The sequence below is a fragment of the Cucurbita pepo genome, chromosome 5 (genome assembly GCF_057944985.1).
Source record: "Cucurbita pepo subsp. pepo isolate OVF chromosome 5, ASM5794498v1, whole genome shotgun sequence".
NCBI lineage: Eukaryota > Viridiplantae > Streptophyta > Magnoliopsida > Cucurbitales > Cucurbitaceae > Cucurbita > Cucurbita pepo.
This window is the reverse complement of record NC_141802.1, coordinates 4,628,785-4,644,584: the sequence shown is the minus strand read 5'-3', so window position 1 is coordinate 4,644,584 and position 15,800 is coordinate 4,628,785. Positions and strand designations below refer to the sequence as shown.

The 15,800-nt window shown below is 33.3% G+C and overlaps 2 protein-coding genes across 2 annotated transcripts; one reads left to right on the top strand and one right to left on the bottom strand.

The window, feature by feature from the left end:
• Positions 1-347: 347 nt before the first annotated feature.
• LOC111795961 (uncharacterized) lies at positions 348-4,574 on the bottom strand. Its single transcript, XM_023678614.2, has 8 exons — positions 4,287-4,574; positions 2,662-3,972; positions 2,396-2,486; positions 2,113-2,270; positions 1,942-1,993; positions 1,665-1,744; positions 1,496-1,589; positions 348-1,411 (listed from the first exon to the last, which is right to left on the bottom strand). Exons 2-8 carry the CDS (start codon positions 3,832-3,834, stop codon positions 834-836), a joined length of 2,226 nt encoding a protein of 741 aa, XP_023534382.2. The 5' UTR covers positions 3,835-3,972; positions 4,287-4,574; the 3' UTR covers positions 348-833.
• An 8,466-nt stretch (positions 4,575-13,040) lies between these two features.
• On the top strand, positions 13,041-14,527 carry LOC111796026 (dof zinc finger protein DOF4.6-like). The gene is made up of 2 exons (XM_023678712.2): positions 13,041-13,259; positions 13,614-14,527. Exons 1-2 carry the CDS (start codon positions 13,236-13,238, stop codon positions 14,388-14,390), a joined length of 801 nt encoding a protein of 266 aa, XP_023534480.2. The 5' UTR covers positions 13,041-13,235; the 3' UTR covers positions 14,391-14,527.
• Positions 14,528-15,800: the final 1,273 nt, after the last annotated feature.

The following is a 15,800-nucleotide window of genomic DNA, read 5'->3' as shown; positions in this document are numbered from 1 at the left end:
CTTACTTATTACGATTACGCAAGCTCACCTAAAGGCTTGAATAAGTAGGATCAAGGGAGTGGCACTGTTCTTCGAAAAGAGGAGTTGCTTGTCCAAACTATCTTAAAGTCAAGCTCTTTGGATTTTCCCTATCTATACGGATAGAAGAGATCTTTTCATGGATTTAGATAGATTCAATCCATGGATTCTAAGTGTTAGGAACTTAAAAAGCTTGTCGATTCTTTCTTTCCTTCGTTTTGTTCCTTTTATACAAGTTTATGGAATTGAATGTACATGGCAGTTGAAAAAGAAGCAGACCAATGTCATAATGAAAGGAATTCAATGCCACAACAGATCAAGATAAAAGATTCAGCTCAAACATGAAAGGACATTTCCTTCATTGAATGGAAACACAAGAACACAGTTATCCATATCTAGGGGGGCAGCACAAGCAAAGACCCACCAGATAGATGCCTCTATTATACACATAATGTAATGTAATAATTATTACACATACCCATTTCCTCTACTTTTTTCTTTCTTTTTGTTTTTTGTTTTCTTCTTTCTATTTCCTGAAAGCAGGCTCCCAGTCTCAAAAATAAAAGAATCATGTATATCATAATTAAACCTGTATTATAACGACATCCCTTCCAGATGGATTCCGACATCTCGACGACTTGCAAAGGATGTTGACTAAATCATAGAAACAACACGGGTCAGTGTGATTCGAACATTACATCGAGGGCGGTTCATAATTCATGAACCCCCTTAACTTGGCAGGTTGCTGTAGACTTAATATGCTGTTCTAAGGATACTCACAAACCTAGCAAATGCAAGCGAAGATACCGAGTGATTCATAACCGAACGGGTAAACCATAGTTGAGAAATGTTCGGATTCGTCCATCCCATCCAGCGGTAACGATCACAAGACCCCACATGTGTGGAGAGCTAAGCATGCTTTGGCAAGCATTCTTCAAAAACTTGAACTCAGTCTTGCACATGGAAGTTGAAGGTGTCATTGAGCTGGAATCATGGAGTTTCTCCGCTGGCCAAGTTGCAGTTCCTTTGAGCAACTCGGGGAAAAGATTGCGACTTAGAGAGAAGCAATCCGGCGACGATGATGGAACCTTGTGTTCGCTATCACCATCGTCATTTGGATACTTAGGCTCCATTTCAGGGATACTTTCGGCTGTAACGCAAACTCGTGTTGGGGACACAGGGGGTTCGGGTGTGATTTTCACACCAGACCAAGGTATAGCTATTGACGCATTATGAGAAAAGAAACTTTCAGATGACCAAACTTTCTTTTTCCGAGACGCTTTGTCCTTACAATTGTAGTTCCAAACATAGATGTTTTCTTCACTGGCTGAAACAATATGCTTTCCATCAGAGGTAAAAGAAGCAGACATCTTGTTTCCACCATTTCGAGGACCTAAGAAGAGAAACAGAAAAGAGGGTTAACAATTCTGTATCTTACTTCTTTGGCATTAACCTGAAAGAGGAAGCATTGGCATACCCTTGAACTTGCAAATGATATCACCCCCAGAAATTATATGAACCGGCGAATCAACAGAGCAGACCATTAGTTTACTCGGGTCGCTAGGAGAAAACTGTAAAAACAAAGTGTTAAAACAAACACGAGTCAAATCAACATGTTTGGAGGACTTTGGGATGTCGAAAAAAACCTCAAAGCCAATTATTCTCTTCCCAGGTGACTTCTTTTTGCCATTTAAGCATATTTGAGTATCGAGCTCCAACCGATTATCTGAACCCATAAAAAACGTAATGAATTTCTTGTGAACCGCAAATTTTTTTTTATCTAATTGCTTTGTTTACTACAGCAGTACTACAACAGAAAATCAATCATATGCTTATCAAATAGATTACATTTAACGGAAGGAAAAAAACACAACATAAAGAAAAGAAAAAGAATTGAATTAACGTAATGTCGCACGTGCGTACCTATAATATTATAGAAACGACAGTTTCCAGTCATGGACCCGACAATTCCTCCCTACACACAGGTCAAGTAAGCAGGTAAGGAATACTACAGAAATCGGGGATGGCGATGGGGATTGGAAGGGGAGAGGCAGGCAGACAAAAGAATACAAAGATCACAAAACTATATCGAACCTTTCCATCCGGTCTGTAACAGACAGCACTCACTATCTCCCGAGTATCGATATAATCAACGACTTGACAAGCAAGAACTTCCCAGATCCGAACTTTACCATCTATCGAGCCACTTATGAAATGATTTTCATCTAGAGGGTTGAAACTTACACAGGTTACTGCAAAAAATGGCAAATAAATCAAAACATAGATAATGAGAACAGAAAAAGATCCCATCCATCAATATTAATGTGAAATCAAGCATACAACAAACACTAATATATGTATGTCTGAAGAAGTATACCGTAGTTATTATGACAGTAAACTCTTATGCACGTGTCGCATCCCAGCTGCCAAAGACGTACGGTTTTATCGACAGAAGACGACAGCAGAAGCTGCGTAGAACATTAAAAGAAATAACAATAGTAAGTGATCATCGCAAAACTTCAGCATCAATATACAAATTACTGGTATGATTAGAGACATCATGATTCATGGCAATCATAAACATAGATACTGAAGAAATGAATTCAAATAAAGACGCATAAAATGGTGGTTTATTGTACTGACCCCTTTCTTCGACCAAGATAGATCCAAGACCTCACCGCTGTGTCCCGAGAACTCGTGCAACGGTTTCTCCAATATCCTAAATAGATTTGGTGGAAAAATTACACAGGCTGTACTTGATGATCTCTTCAACTTCGTCTTGCCTACAGTCTCTTTCACATCCAAGGGGTTTAGCTTGGACAAATGATTCGTTGTGAAGTACATAGAGGAAGGATCAACATTGTGAAGGTTGAAATTATCAATTTTCACATCTTCAATGACCTGCCATACACGCACGACACGATCTTCGCCTGCAGTAGCTAAGTATCTTCCATCAAAACTGAACTTCATTGTAGAAATTGGCCCTTTATGTGCTTCAAATTCTTGTCCCACAAAAAGGGATGATAAGTCCTTGGCTTGCTTTTTATATGGATGAACACGAACTTGTTGCATCCCAGCCTTAGATGATGAATTGAGATTGTCGTGCTTCACTGCACCCTCCCTGTTGTCAACTATACAAGCCACCGCACCCAATTTTCTCAACCAACCCTTCTTTACCTCTTTCCTGACATTGACTATAGGCCTAGCCTTTTCCACATTTTTGCGGAAGAGTTCCTGAACCAAGGGAGTCTGCCCAATATTTCTCTCGAATTCATCAAAACTGAACGATCGGTTCGAACCGACTTCGCGTAACATGTTCAACATTCCATCTTGACTGAAACAATCCACAATAAACTCAGTCCCATTGTCCAAATTCCTGATAGTATAGCCATAACTTTCCTCCACAGAAACATTTCCTGATGATTCTGGAGCTCCTTCCGACATGGAAGACATGGTAAAACTTGAAGATAACTCCCCTTCAGAACCCGAAAGTCGCAACACCGTTCCACAATCTTCCAGTATTCGATCATGATAACCCCTCCCAAATGAAACCCCTTCCTCTTCATCTTTGTTGTCAGAATTATCCAAATCCAAATCCAAACTCATCCACTGGAAGAATTTGTTTCTGCGTTCATAAACACTTTCCAAGTTTCTTATCCATCCGCCATATCCGAAATTTTCAGGAACATCTGTATCATCCCCAAAACTTGTGCTACAGTTCTCAGAGCAATCAGATCCCCAATCAGAAACAGAGGAGATCTCCTCACGAGTATCATAGAATCTTTCAATCTCCTCCTCACAGTAAATCAAATCCATCGGTTCTTCACTCCCTTTACCCCACCCCTTCGCTTCAAATTCATGGCATCCTGACTAAAACTCAATAGATAAACACCAATCGTTTGAACCGTCGCACACCCTCAACAATCCCAATTAGATTCTACATAGACTCCAACTCTGTTCATCGTTTTCAAGAATTCAAAAAACAACAAAAAGAAAACCATTAGATCCATGGCCACAAACCCATCAATAGAAAATCAAAACAGGAACATCCAATCAGTCCACAAAATTGACCAACCCCAAAAGACCCGAATCACAACAACAGTAAACGCTATCACAACTCTCCGACAAAACAGAACCCTAAAGAAATCAGTACCTAGAAGAAACCAGTAACCCCAAAATCAGCGAAATTAGAGAAGATAAGAGGAATTAGACAAGAAAACTGAAATGGGTGTTGAATGATCGAGAAGAAAAAGAGAAAAATCACAAACCTGGGTGACCCCAGAACGCGGGTCAAACCCAACTGGGGCTCTTCCTCTTTTTGGACTCTTCTCTCCGGAGGAGTTACCAGATGCGGAGGCAAAGAATACAGTGCGATGATGTTAACTGGAAGAGGAGGGAAAAGAGGGAAGAGGAGGAAAATATAGAAAAGCAAAAGGGTAAGGAGTAAAAAAAGCAAAGCGCCTCGGTGCGACCGCCTGTGATAATAATTGGAGTGGGGATGCTGAAGGCTGAAGGCTGAAGGCTGAAGGCTGAAGGCTGAAGCTGGTTTGTGGAGAATCTTAGTACACGGAATTTCAAGTCCCCCTCTTTCTTCCTTTTCTGTTCTTCTTTGGTCAAAATTAGACATCCACCAATTTTACTTTACTTCCTCACTTGTTATCCTTCTTCCTTTCCCATCAATTTTCTCCCACCAAGTATTGTAAGATTAGTAATCAACGGTTGGATCTGGTACAGTTTTTACATTAAGATGGTATAGTTTAATATTGGCCTCATAAAGTTGTTAGGATTGTTGCATTTGTAAAAGATTATAGAATGACTTGGTTGTGCTACGTGCGGTTGATTATCGTTTGTTATAATGTTAATATCATCCAATAGTATTTGTTGAGGTAAAAATGGCTTTAAATGAGACCATGAGGACGAGGTGAGGTCTCTGCTCCATACCTTACTTTGAAAACATACATTAAAATTCAAAAACTAAAAAATATAATTTTTTTTCTCCATCTTTTTAAAATAAAACTTATAAACATTATATATATTGCTTTATTTTACACCGACTTTTTTATTTTGGTATTATCACACCGAGAATAAAGTAGTGTCAATTTGTATCTTTGGACACCGACCCATTGTGATAAAAAAAGATTTTTTTTTTTTTTTTTTTTTTTTGAGGGGAAGAAAATATGTATGTGTAAAGTAGATGTATTTATTTTATGGTTGATAAAACGGTGCCTCACAATTTAATGGTTCAACCACTTATGAGTTTTGATGTTGCTATCTTAATATCTTTCCTTCTCGAACACCCCATTTTGAATGGAAATTCAACTTTATCTTTTAACAAAAATATTGAAAAATGTCACAAATATCTTTATCTTATCGAACAAAGTACTAGGTTCTTCATTATCCAATACGTCTTTATACACGTTTTCCATTTTGATTTTAGAATTTTCAAAATTTTAAAAGTGGGTTTTATATTCTTTTTATTAAACTTCGAGTGTCTTCAAATGTTTTTTGTTTTTTTTTATGGACTACCCATTATAAACTTATAGTTAAAGGTGTGGAAATTTCTCCCTACCAGACGTATTTTAAAACCGTATGATTGACAACAATACATAACAGGCCAAAATAGACGGTATCTACTAACGGTGGATTTGAGTTTTTACAAAAAAAAAAAAAAAAAATTACCTCAACTAGTAGGAATTGACACTCTGTTAGTAGAGTCGAGCTCCACCCATCTTACTGTCTCACAATCATGAAACTAAATGAATGCTTTTCTACGTAACACAAATACGGTACAAATTCATACCTATTCAAATTATTCTTAAGGTCATCCATTAAAACATTAGTCAAATCGTAACTATAATCTTAAATTAAAATCAACATTTAGAATCAAATTAGTGGTCGAAACTTTAGTCCAAACCTTTTCCTGGAAAATATATACGAGATCTAAATTAATTTATTAATTAAATTAAATTATATATTATTTGATATTTGATGTAAATGTTTACGAGATCTAAAAGCGATCTAAATGTTTTTTTCTTCGTAATTTTTTAATTATTATATTTAGGAAAGGCATCTCTTCTATTATTTGATATTTGATGAAATTAATTTAATAATTTAATTTTCTTTTCTCCTTTTGGAATATTAATTTAATAAACATTTTTTTTTGGTAAATAACAAACAAAATTCAAATCTCGTGATCTTCATTGAGCCAAACACACAACATTATAAATAGCAAAGTATTCATAAAGCAATAATAGTAATGATAATAATATATAATATAAATATTTAAATTTTAAAAAAAAATTAAAAAGGTGCATAAAATTGAGGGAAAAAAGGTGGTCAAACTCATTTGGTGGGTTCTCTACGTTGGATTGGAATGCCTTATAATTCATAGTTGACCCACAAAAATAAATAAATGATTAAATTATGTTTGGTTTAATTATATAATTAAATGATATTTTAACCTTTCATTTAATTCATGTGATTATCGTAAAAGACAGTGGATCCCAATAACATATTTCATGTGATGTTTATTCAAACATTAAATATATTTAAATGTGTATTTCTGCATATTGAAATTATAAGTCACTAATTTAGTCCTTTTTTTAAAATTAAATGGTTTAAAATTTTAGAAATTAAATTCCACGGTGGAAAATATAATAAATTTCAATTTCAATTTTAAAATCACGCGTGATGCATTTATTCCATGCGGAGACTTTCAAAATCAAAGTCTTTTATTTCTTATTTTTTATTTTATTTTTCAAGTCTTCAATGATGTTTACTTGTCAAATTAATAAATTAACATAATTATTAAAAAAAAAAAGAATAATAATTTTGATGGTATTTTAAATTGAATTTTAATAAAATAATTCCAATATAAATTACTAGTTGGTTCATGTCGGCTATATTGCAAAATTGAAAATTATTATAGGGCGGTGGATGCTATTTTCATGTTTGAATTATTTGCATCATTCTGTTTTTCTTTTTTTCTTTTTTTTTAGACTTATTATATTCTTTTTGTTGATTAAGTTGCTAATGATTTGAAAGTTAATATATATAAAAAAGAATCTCATTCCCAAAAAACATAAGAGAAGCGATGATTTCCAAGAATCGATTTTTATTCAACCTGCTTCAAGCTCATCAACATATCGAACCATCAAATTCGAACAAATGATCTCCTGATTACTTTGTCAAGCCTCTCCTTCTCTCTTTGCTTTCTAGATTTGGTCTAGTTTTAGGTTTGAGGATCTTTGGTGTAAAACACCTCTTCCCGACGCCAAGCACAAAGACCATTTTGTCCACTGAATTAGTTAGTCGATTACTTTGAGTCACACTAAAACCTTAATAAAAGATACATAGAGGAGGATAAATTTGGTAGGTAGGTGTAATGAATAATATAAAACAAAATAGATTATAAGTTTCTATTACATCCTTATCTTCAACAGCTAGTTGTTGGGATGACATGCTTTTCATATATTTATGTTAGAAGAGAGAGTTGAGTCATGGGTTGCTTCATCTTTAGTACAAGCAATAATAATATTATTATAAAAATTAATTCTATAACCGTCCCATCCGAGCCCACAACTAGTAGATATTCATCTTTAGTACAAGCAATAATAATATTATTATAAAAATTAATTCTGTAACCGTCCCATCCGAGCCCACAACTAGTAGATATTATCTGCTTTGGCCCACTACGTATCGCAATGAATTTCACAGTTTTAAAGAGATTTTTACGTCGTTCTCCTTCCAACTAAGGTAGTATCTCACAAATTCACCAATCAAATATAATTTTAAATTAAAATGAAAATTCACATACCACTTTATTAAATGTTGATATGTTGTCGTTTATAATAAATACTCATGTCACTATTTTTATACTGATAACAAATCTAATATTATTTAAGCTACATCTGGCTATTCTTTTAAATCCTTGGTTATACGTTGGGCTCACCTCACCCGTTTTCGGCCCATGGGCCTGATGGAAGCTTCCAGTTGACTATACTTATATATTCTAAAAGATAATATTTATGGAGAATTTTTAGTTGACATTTAGGATAAAAAAAATATTCTACGTTATATTTACAATCTCAAATCATTTCTTATATTTTAAAAAATATATGGTAGGTCGAATTTCAAATTTTATTTAGATTATTTGTTTAATTCATCACATCATACAAAATATATATATATATATATATATATTTTTTTTTTTGTCTATCTTCTTCTTGTCATCGTTGTCATAAAAAATCATGTTCAACAAACGCCAATCAACATTAGTCGAGCAATCGAAAACAAATTTGATTAGCTTGCATAGAGTCTACGAGATCTCTTTCCACAAAGATGTGCGCATTTTATAAATACCGTAATCAATCTTTTAAGAAGGGTGGTATAACTTTGATTTTGAACGAGTCATTGTCATAGGCCACGATATGTCTTTTCATTTCACACGTTGTAATTAGCACATGATGCCATGTCCATTTTAATTACAATGAAATGAAGCTCTCGTAAACAAAGAAAGTCGTATAATATAAAGTTATAATTATATTTAGAAAAATGAATGAAAAAAAAAAAAAAAAGTATACCAATAATTTAAAAATATAAAAACTAAAAATAAATTAGACTGTGGGAGAGGGTGTCGGAGGCAATGGTAGTGGGGGCGGTGGTTGGATGGCGACGGGACCACCGCCGGGCATGGAGAAAGCAATAATAGAAGAAGAGACAATTTCATGCTTAGGGCTGCAATTGGGTAGTAATAATTCAAAGGAATGGGCTCCTATGTTGGTCGTATCTGCACGTCTGCCGCCACTCACCGGACGATAATGCCGCCGTACGTCGGCTCCACACCTCCGACATTTGTTTGTTGTAAGCTTCCAAACAAAAGGCCAATCCTATTTGGTTTGTTTTGTTCAATTATTTTGATGCAACTTTTGTTGGGTTTCTTTTGAAGCTTACTCACCTCTTATTTGTTGCTACGTGTTTTGACTGGACGGACTAATATGTACGCGAGTCTGATATCTTAGCTTAGTCTAGGTAACTAGTAGGTAGTCTCTTTTAGGTTAGAATCTTAGTTATATAGACTCACTTAGATCACGTAGCTTTCTAGTCCCATCTTAGTCGAGTCACGGCTAACTTGCCTAGATATGACTTTTAGTCATCTATCTTAATTAAGAAACCTAGCCTTATTTGAACTAGTTAACACTAGTGATGCCACAACTTGCTATAAATTAGAGCGAATCTCATCTCAAACGAGTACAAATGAGTCATTTCTTAATTAAAAACCTAATTAATTGTTGTTTGTTATGTAAATGTCAACGAACCAGCACTTAATGGACCTATAACTTTTAGTTTTAACAATATTATCATTAAAATCCAAAAGTGTTTTAGTTCTAAATTAAGAATCACACTTTAATAAATAATATTACGTCCATTGATCATAGCTAGAAATATTTTAATTGTTTTTTTTTTTCACGTCACTTAAGAAAAATTCACCAGCGGATTTGGTGGGCCCCATGAAAAATCTAATCTCGCATATTTCGTAGAGAATCAACGGCTGTGATCTCCCCCATCAGTCCCCATCGCAATCAGATAGACCAAAAATAAATAAAATTCCCGCACTGGATCTTTTTTGGTGTTTAATGGGAATATTTTTGACAACGAAGAAGCCACACACATCAAACAGAACAATTATTATTATATATATATATTTTTTTTGTAAATATATTTTTAGGTTTTATTTTAAAATTTGGGTGCTGACTGCTGACGTGTGACGCACTAGCACATGCGGTCCACGTTTGGAGAGAGGCGAGTCACGTGACATCATAAGATGGCCAGATGTGGACGTTGAACCCATCGAAGAGAAATATCTGGCAATGATTTAAGATTAGTTTAATTAATTTTAAATCATTTTTGGATGCATATTCAATATTAAACCATATACAATTTTATATTATATTGTATATTAAGTTAGAACGAAATAGGGGTATATATATAAATATATTATATGGTTTTATAGGAGGTTTTGGGTGGGGTGGGGTTGATTGGATTGATTGGGATTAAGAATTTGAATAAAATCTTAGTTGGATTGGAAGAACCGTCACGCGCGCATGTTCATAATTGTAAATTATAATATATTTACATTCACCAAAAATAAAGGCTTGTAGGGTCGGTTCTAGCCACCGCCTCCCCACCCCCTAAACTCTCCCTCATTCTACTAATTTTTATTTTTTTTTAATAATTAATAATATACTAAACTTACTTATAAATTTTTTATGATATTGTTTACATATAATATAATATAAGTAAAGTCCTGTAATTGCAAAATTAAGTCCCTCAATTTCCATAATTTCCACTTATCCCTTATCCTAAATTTTATAATTATTTTTTAAAAAATTCTAATAATATCCTTACACTTCAAAAAGAAAAGAAACTAAAGGATATTCTTATGGAGGTTTTAATTAAGATAAAATGGAAGTTTAATCATATTTTTATTATTATTATTATTATTTTTAAATGAAGCCAGTAGATGGAGTACACGTGTGTGTAAATGGGACAAACACAGCGAAGAGATTATGTGGTTGAATGTAATGTGTTTGATAGCGGCACGTGGAGGTAGCGTGATGGATGGGGCCCAAAGGAAAATGAATGGCCATGATTAGGCCATGGAAATGGAGGGGATGGCAATCATACACCGTTAAAAATATGATTGCGTATTGTGCGCTGTTTGTGCGGTTGAGTGAAGGCGAAGCCAAAGCCAAAGAGGAAAGGAAACAAAAAGGAAGCATATTTCTTTCTTAATTAATGTCACATTCAATGATGGAACTTCCTTTTATTTCAAGTTAATTTAATTTAATTTAATTTTTCTACCTCAATTATTTACTTCAATTTACTTTCATCCCATTCAATTATTATTCCAACTCATTTAATAACATTTCTACATCATAATTTTCATATATTTATCATTCATTATTAAATGTTTTAACTTACAAAATCATGAAAATTGTAATATTTTTGTGCTTATAAATTACAAAATCATGAAAAGCCATAAGGTTACGTGGAGTACACTACAAGTACATCAAATTAAATCCACAAATACTATTTTTATCCTTTTTTTTTTTTTTAAATTCAATCCAAAAAAAATTAGACTTTCAAATTTTATTTTTTTATTTAAAATTTGATTAAGACTTGCATTCTTGTCATCTACTAATATTTGAATTACTTTTGAGAGGGGAAACTGTCTCTACAACTTAACCTATGTAGTTTTTATCATATCATATTTTCACAGTACTTTAGTTTAAATGTGCTCTCAATTCATTCGTATAGTCTTTCTTCCCTCAAACATTACAACTTTTAATCGATAATACATGTTATAAACCATTAAATTAATATTGGTAGAGTAGAACTTGATCTAAAAGTTAGAGCATGAAAAATAATTTATGAGAAAATAAACATAATTAAAAAAAATATATTCAAGTTCAATATTAAAATAGATTTTTAAAAGTAAAAAAAAAAAAAACATTTAAAAAAAATTTGAACTAAAAGAGAATGAGGCTATTGCTTATTATCTTAAAAAAGAAAAGAAAAGAAAAAAGTGGAATAGTAAGGTAAAAAAGAAAAAAAGGGTAGACGACTGATAGAAGTCAAGTGGTTAGAGAGTGGTTTAAAGAATGGCGTGCGAATGAGAATTTTTCGTCATGTCGTTTCAACGAATATTTCAATCTGACGTGGAGCAGTTAACTGACTCGACCCCATTTTTTTCCTTTTTATTTTCCTACTTTAAAAAAATTACCATAAAAAATATTTCAATTTGTTTATTTAAATTGACTTAATTAGGTTAAATATCAACCAAACTAGGTCCAACGGCTCTATTTTGTATTCTAATTTTCATCTATGATCAATGATTTTTTTAAAATTGATCAAAGGTGTACAAATTGGATGATCAAGACATCTATGTGTTGATTATGGTTGAGCCAGACGACTCTAATTCAAGATAGACAGGTCATGAATAAGTGACATAGTTTGAAAAGGAAATTCATCTCTTGATTTATAATATCTAATTACGTGTATATAAATATCTTATCCGAGAATTTCTCACTAAATAAATTTTGTACCCACTCGTTTAAAGAAATAAATTTATGGAGTTTTATATGACATCTTCTATTTTAATTATTCTTTTTTTTTAAGATATAGAGAACCTAATTCATAATAAATAAACTAAAAAAATGGAAAACTACTACACGTGGAATTTCTTAATTTTTGTTTATTTTCTGTTTTTGAATCCCTTTAATTGTTATTTTAATTTTTTCGGAATATATTATTTTTTGAAGTACTATACTTGGTTCTATTTGGAATTCCTACTTTATGGGTTTTGTTTTATTATATATTTTTGTTGTAAATTTGCTATTTCTAAAAACCTGTGTTATCTACTACATATTACTAACTTTTAAAAAAAAATGTTTTTTTTTTAAAGATTTTAGCAAATTGTATCTTATATTCCTAATAAATATAATATAAAACTTAATCTCAAACACTTCGAAAAAGTTATATTATTAAAATATTAAACGAAATAACAAAATTTAATAAATACTAAAAATTGATTAACAGTATGATATTTTTTTAAGGGAATAACACGCTTGTGTCAAACAAATGTACCATATTTGAGTCAGAGAAAAAAATCATTCGGCGTGAAATTGTTAGTCACATTGTAACGAAAAAGTTGCTGCATCGATAAAAACACGAAACAAGGATAGATCTTTGAGGAAAATAAGTTACCGAGTGGATTAGAAAGAGCAACATGTAGCCGATTCGAGAGAGAAAAATGAACCCAATTTAAAATTGATGAGTTGCGGTGGTTAGCAGTATGATAAGAAACCCACCCACACAGTGAGGAGTTTCATATTTTTTATTTGGGGACAAATATTCCCACTAACTCTAGCTATATAATTATTGTGTCTCCAGAAATATAGAATATAATTAAAACATTAATAAATAAATAAATAAAATAAAATAAAATAAAATAAATAATAAGGAATAAAATTCTCTGCTTCTCGCAGATAAAAGAAGGGTTAGCAATTCATAGGCAGAACTTCCACATGAACCATCTGGAAACATTCTTTTTCCAGCTTTTCTACACCACTTTCAAGGCTCATCACTTCACTCCACGTTTCTCTCTCTAAACCCATAAAAAAAAAAAAAAAAAACACAAAAAATCCTTCAATTCTATGGATACTGCTCAATGGCCTCAGGTAATTTTGTTGTTGTTCTTCTTCTTGTTCTTCATGTTCTTCATGATCTGTTCTCAAAGTTTGAAACTTTTGTTTGTGGGGTTTGGTTTATAGGCATGGCCATGAAGAACAAAACAAAAGAACACTACTTTTTTTTTTTTTTTTTTGCTTTTTGAATTGTTTGATCTCCACTTCCCCCCGAAGTGTATTGAGTGACAAAATTGATACTTTGTTGAAACCATTTTGGCTGTTTCTCCTTTCTGTTTAATTTAATTTTTGTGAAAAGGAAAAGGGTTGTAAAGCATAAAGCAATCAGGTTTGTTTTGTTATGTCTGTCAAATTTACCATGTTTTGTTGTTTTGATGTTGTTTTTAGGAGATTGTGTTGAAACCCAATGAAGAAATTGTGGGAAACACTTGCCCAAAACCAAGTGGTGTATCTGTTGTTGAGAGGAAAATTAGAGCACAAAAGGAACAAGCTTTGAATTGTCCGAGGTGCAATTCCAGCAATACTAAGTTTTGTTATTACAATAACTATAGCCTCACACAACCAAGATACTTTTGCAAAACATGTCGAAGGTATTGGACTGAAGGTGGTTCCTTAAGAAACATTCCTGTCGGAGGTGGCTCAAGGAAGAACAAAAGGCCTTCTTCTTCTTCTTCTTCTACTACTACTACTACTTCTTCTAATTCTTCTTCTTCTTCTACTTTATCCACATCTCCCACTTGTTCTAATCTTCCTCCAAAGAACCCTCTTCATCTCCCTCAAACCCCCAAAACCACTCCTTCCCAAGATCTCAATTTGTCCTTTCCATCGTCCAATCAGCTTTCGGCCATGGAGCTTCTCACCGGGATGGCGACCAACTCTAAGGGTTTAAATTGTTTCATTCCAATGCCTTCTATTGTCCCTGATCCTGCCTCCGTTTACGCATCGGGGTTTCCTCATCTCCATGATCAATTCAAGCCGAGCCTCGGATTCTCTCTCGATGGATATGGCGTTGTCCCGGGCGAGGCTAGCAATGGCGGGGGAGGGAGGGTTATGCAGCTGCCATTTGAGGATTTGAAGCAAGGGGCTAATGGAGTTGAGGAAGGGAAAGAGCATGGAGATTCAAGTGGGTATTGGAGTGGGATGTTGGGTGGAGGATCATGGTAAATTCTGGGGCTAATTACTCTTATAGTTCACATTTTGGATCTTTATATCTTTCCTATTCTTGTCTACAAATTGGTTTTCTCCCTCAATTCCAGTCTTCTTTTTTTTATTAAACCTTCTTTTTATCTTGTTCAACGACAGGATTGACGTATAAAAACAATTTAGAAACGAGAACAAGAATTTTAGTACAACATATAAACTGTCATTTTCTTGTCGATCCTAGTTTATATTGATTTCTTGATCGATGATATACGTCATTCTTGACAAGCTAAACTTTGTTCTATGATTTCGTAAATCTATGGTAACCGAATCAAGATTAAATTTTAATGAAGAAAATAATGTTCTCAAAATAGACGAGCATAGTCCTTAAAATTAAGGGACAATAATGCAACCATATGCCTATATGGTGTCATGTCTATCCCAATGCCTCTCTTCTCCATTAGGTTTTGGGAATCTCAGACAATTTTAACAGTAACATATTTTATATCAGTTGAGCTATGTTCATATTGAGACATATAGGTATACAAAAAAGAATTTATAACAGAGTTTAAGAAAAACCTAGTAATTTATGATTTTTTTTTTTTGTCTCTATTTTAAAATTATTTTAAAATTATTGATATTTAAAATGTTGGTGAATTTTGTTGAAAGATACAAAAATGATTAATGGTGAGAGTACAAAAGGGCATGATATTAAATATTGAAGAACATAAAATAAAGTTGGTTATATGATAACATTTATACCTTGTTCTATAAAAAGCTTGCTATTGCTATCATATGTTATGCATCAGATGTACGAGTTTTGCTATTGTTGAACAATGCATTTCTGCCATGCCTATAGTGCAATATTAAAGTTTCACTTCTTTTAGTTCTTGAGAGTTTTTTTTTTTCCCTCTTTTTAATTCTTAGAAAACAAAATAAAATTACCTAAATTTCATGATTGTCCTATGCTTTTGTCGAGTTTGGTGTGACTTTTGAGGAACACAATAGATTTATAAAGCCTCATTTGTAAACTTCATGGTTGAACGTGCTTTGTTTGGAGTAACTTTATGTTGGGTGACTTCGTACAAAATTTTCTAAAATGCATGTGAGTGAGGACAAGCACGCTGAAAGAACATGTATTGATATGTGGGAATCGTATTCACTTTTAGAAGTGATAAGTAGTTAAGATGACCATGTTGCAGGGGATGCAGGAGAATGTCTCGAATCCTGGACATGGGTTGATACAAATAGTATCAGAGCAATACCTCTCCCAATAAGATGGGGTTTGAGGACGAATCAAGGTGGAAGTTGGTGAACATGCGACATCTGAGTAAAGGAGGGGTACATTAATGAACCGAGACTACATCCGAATGAGGGTAATCTCAAAGATGGGATGACCAAGAAAGACTTAAAACGGAATGAAAGTTACTACAT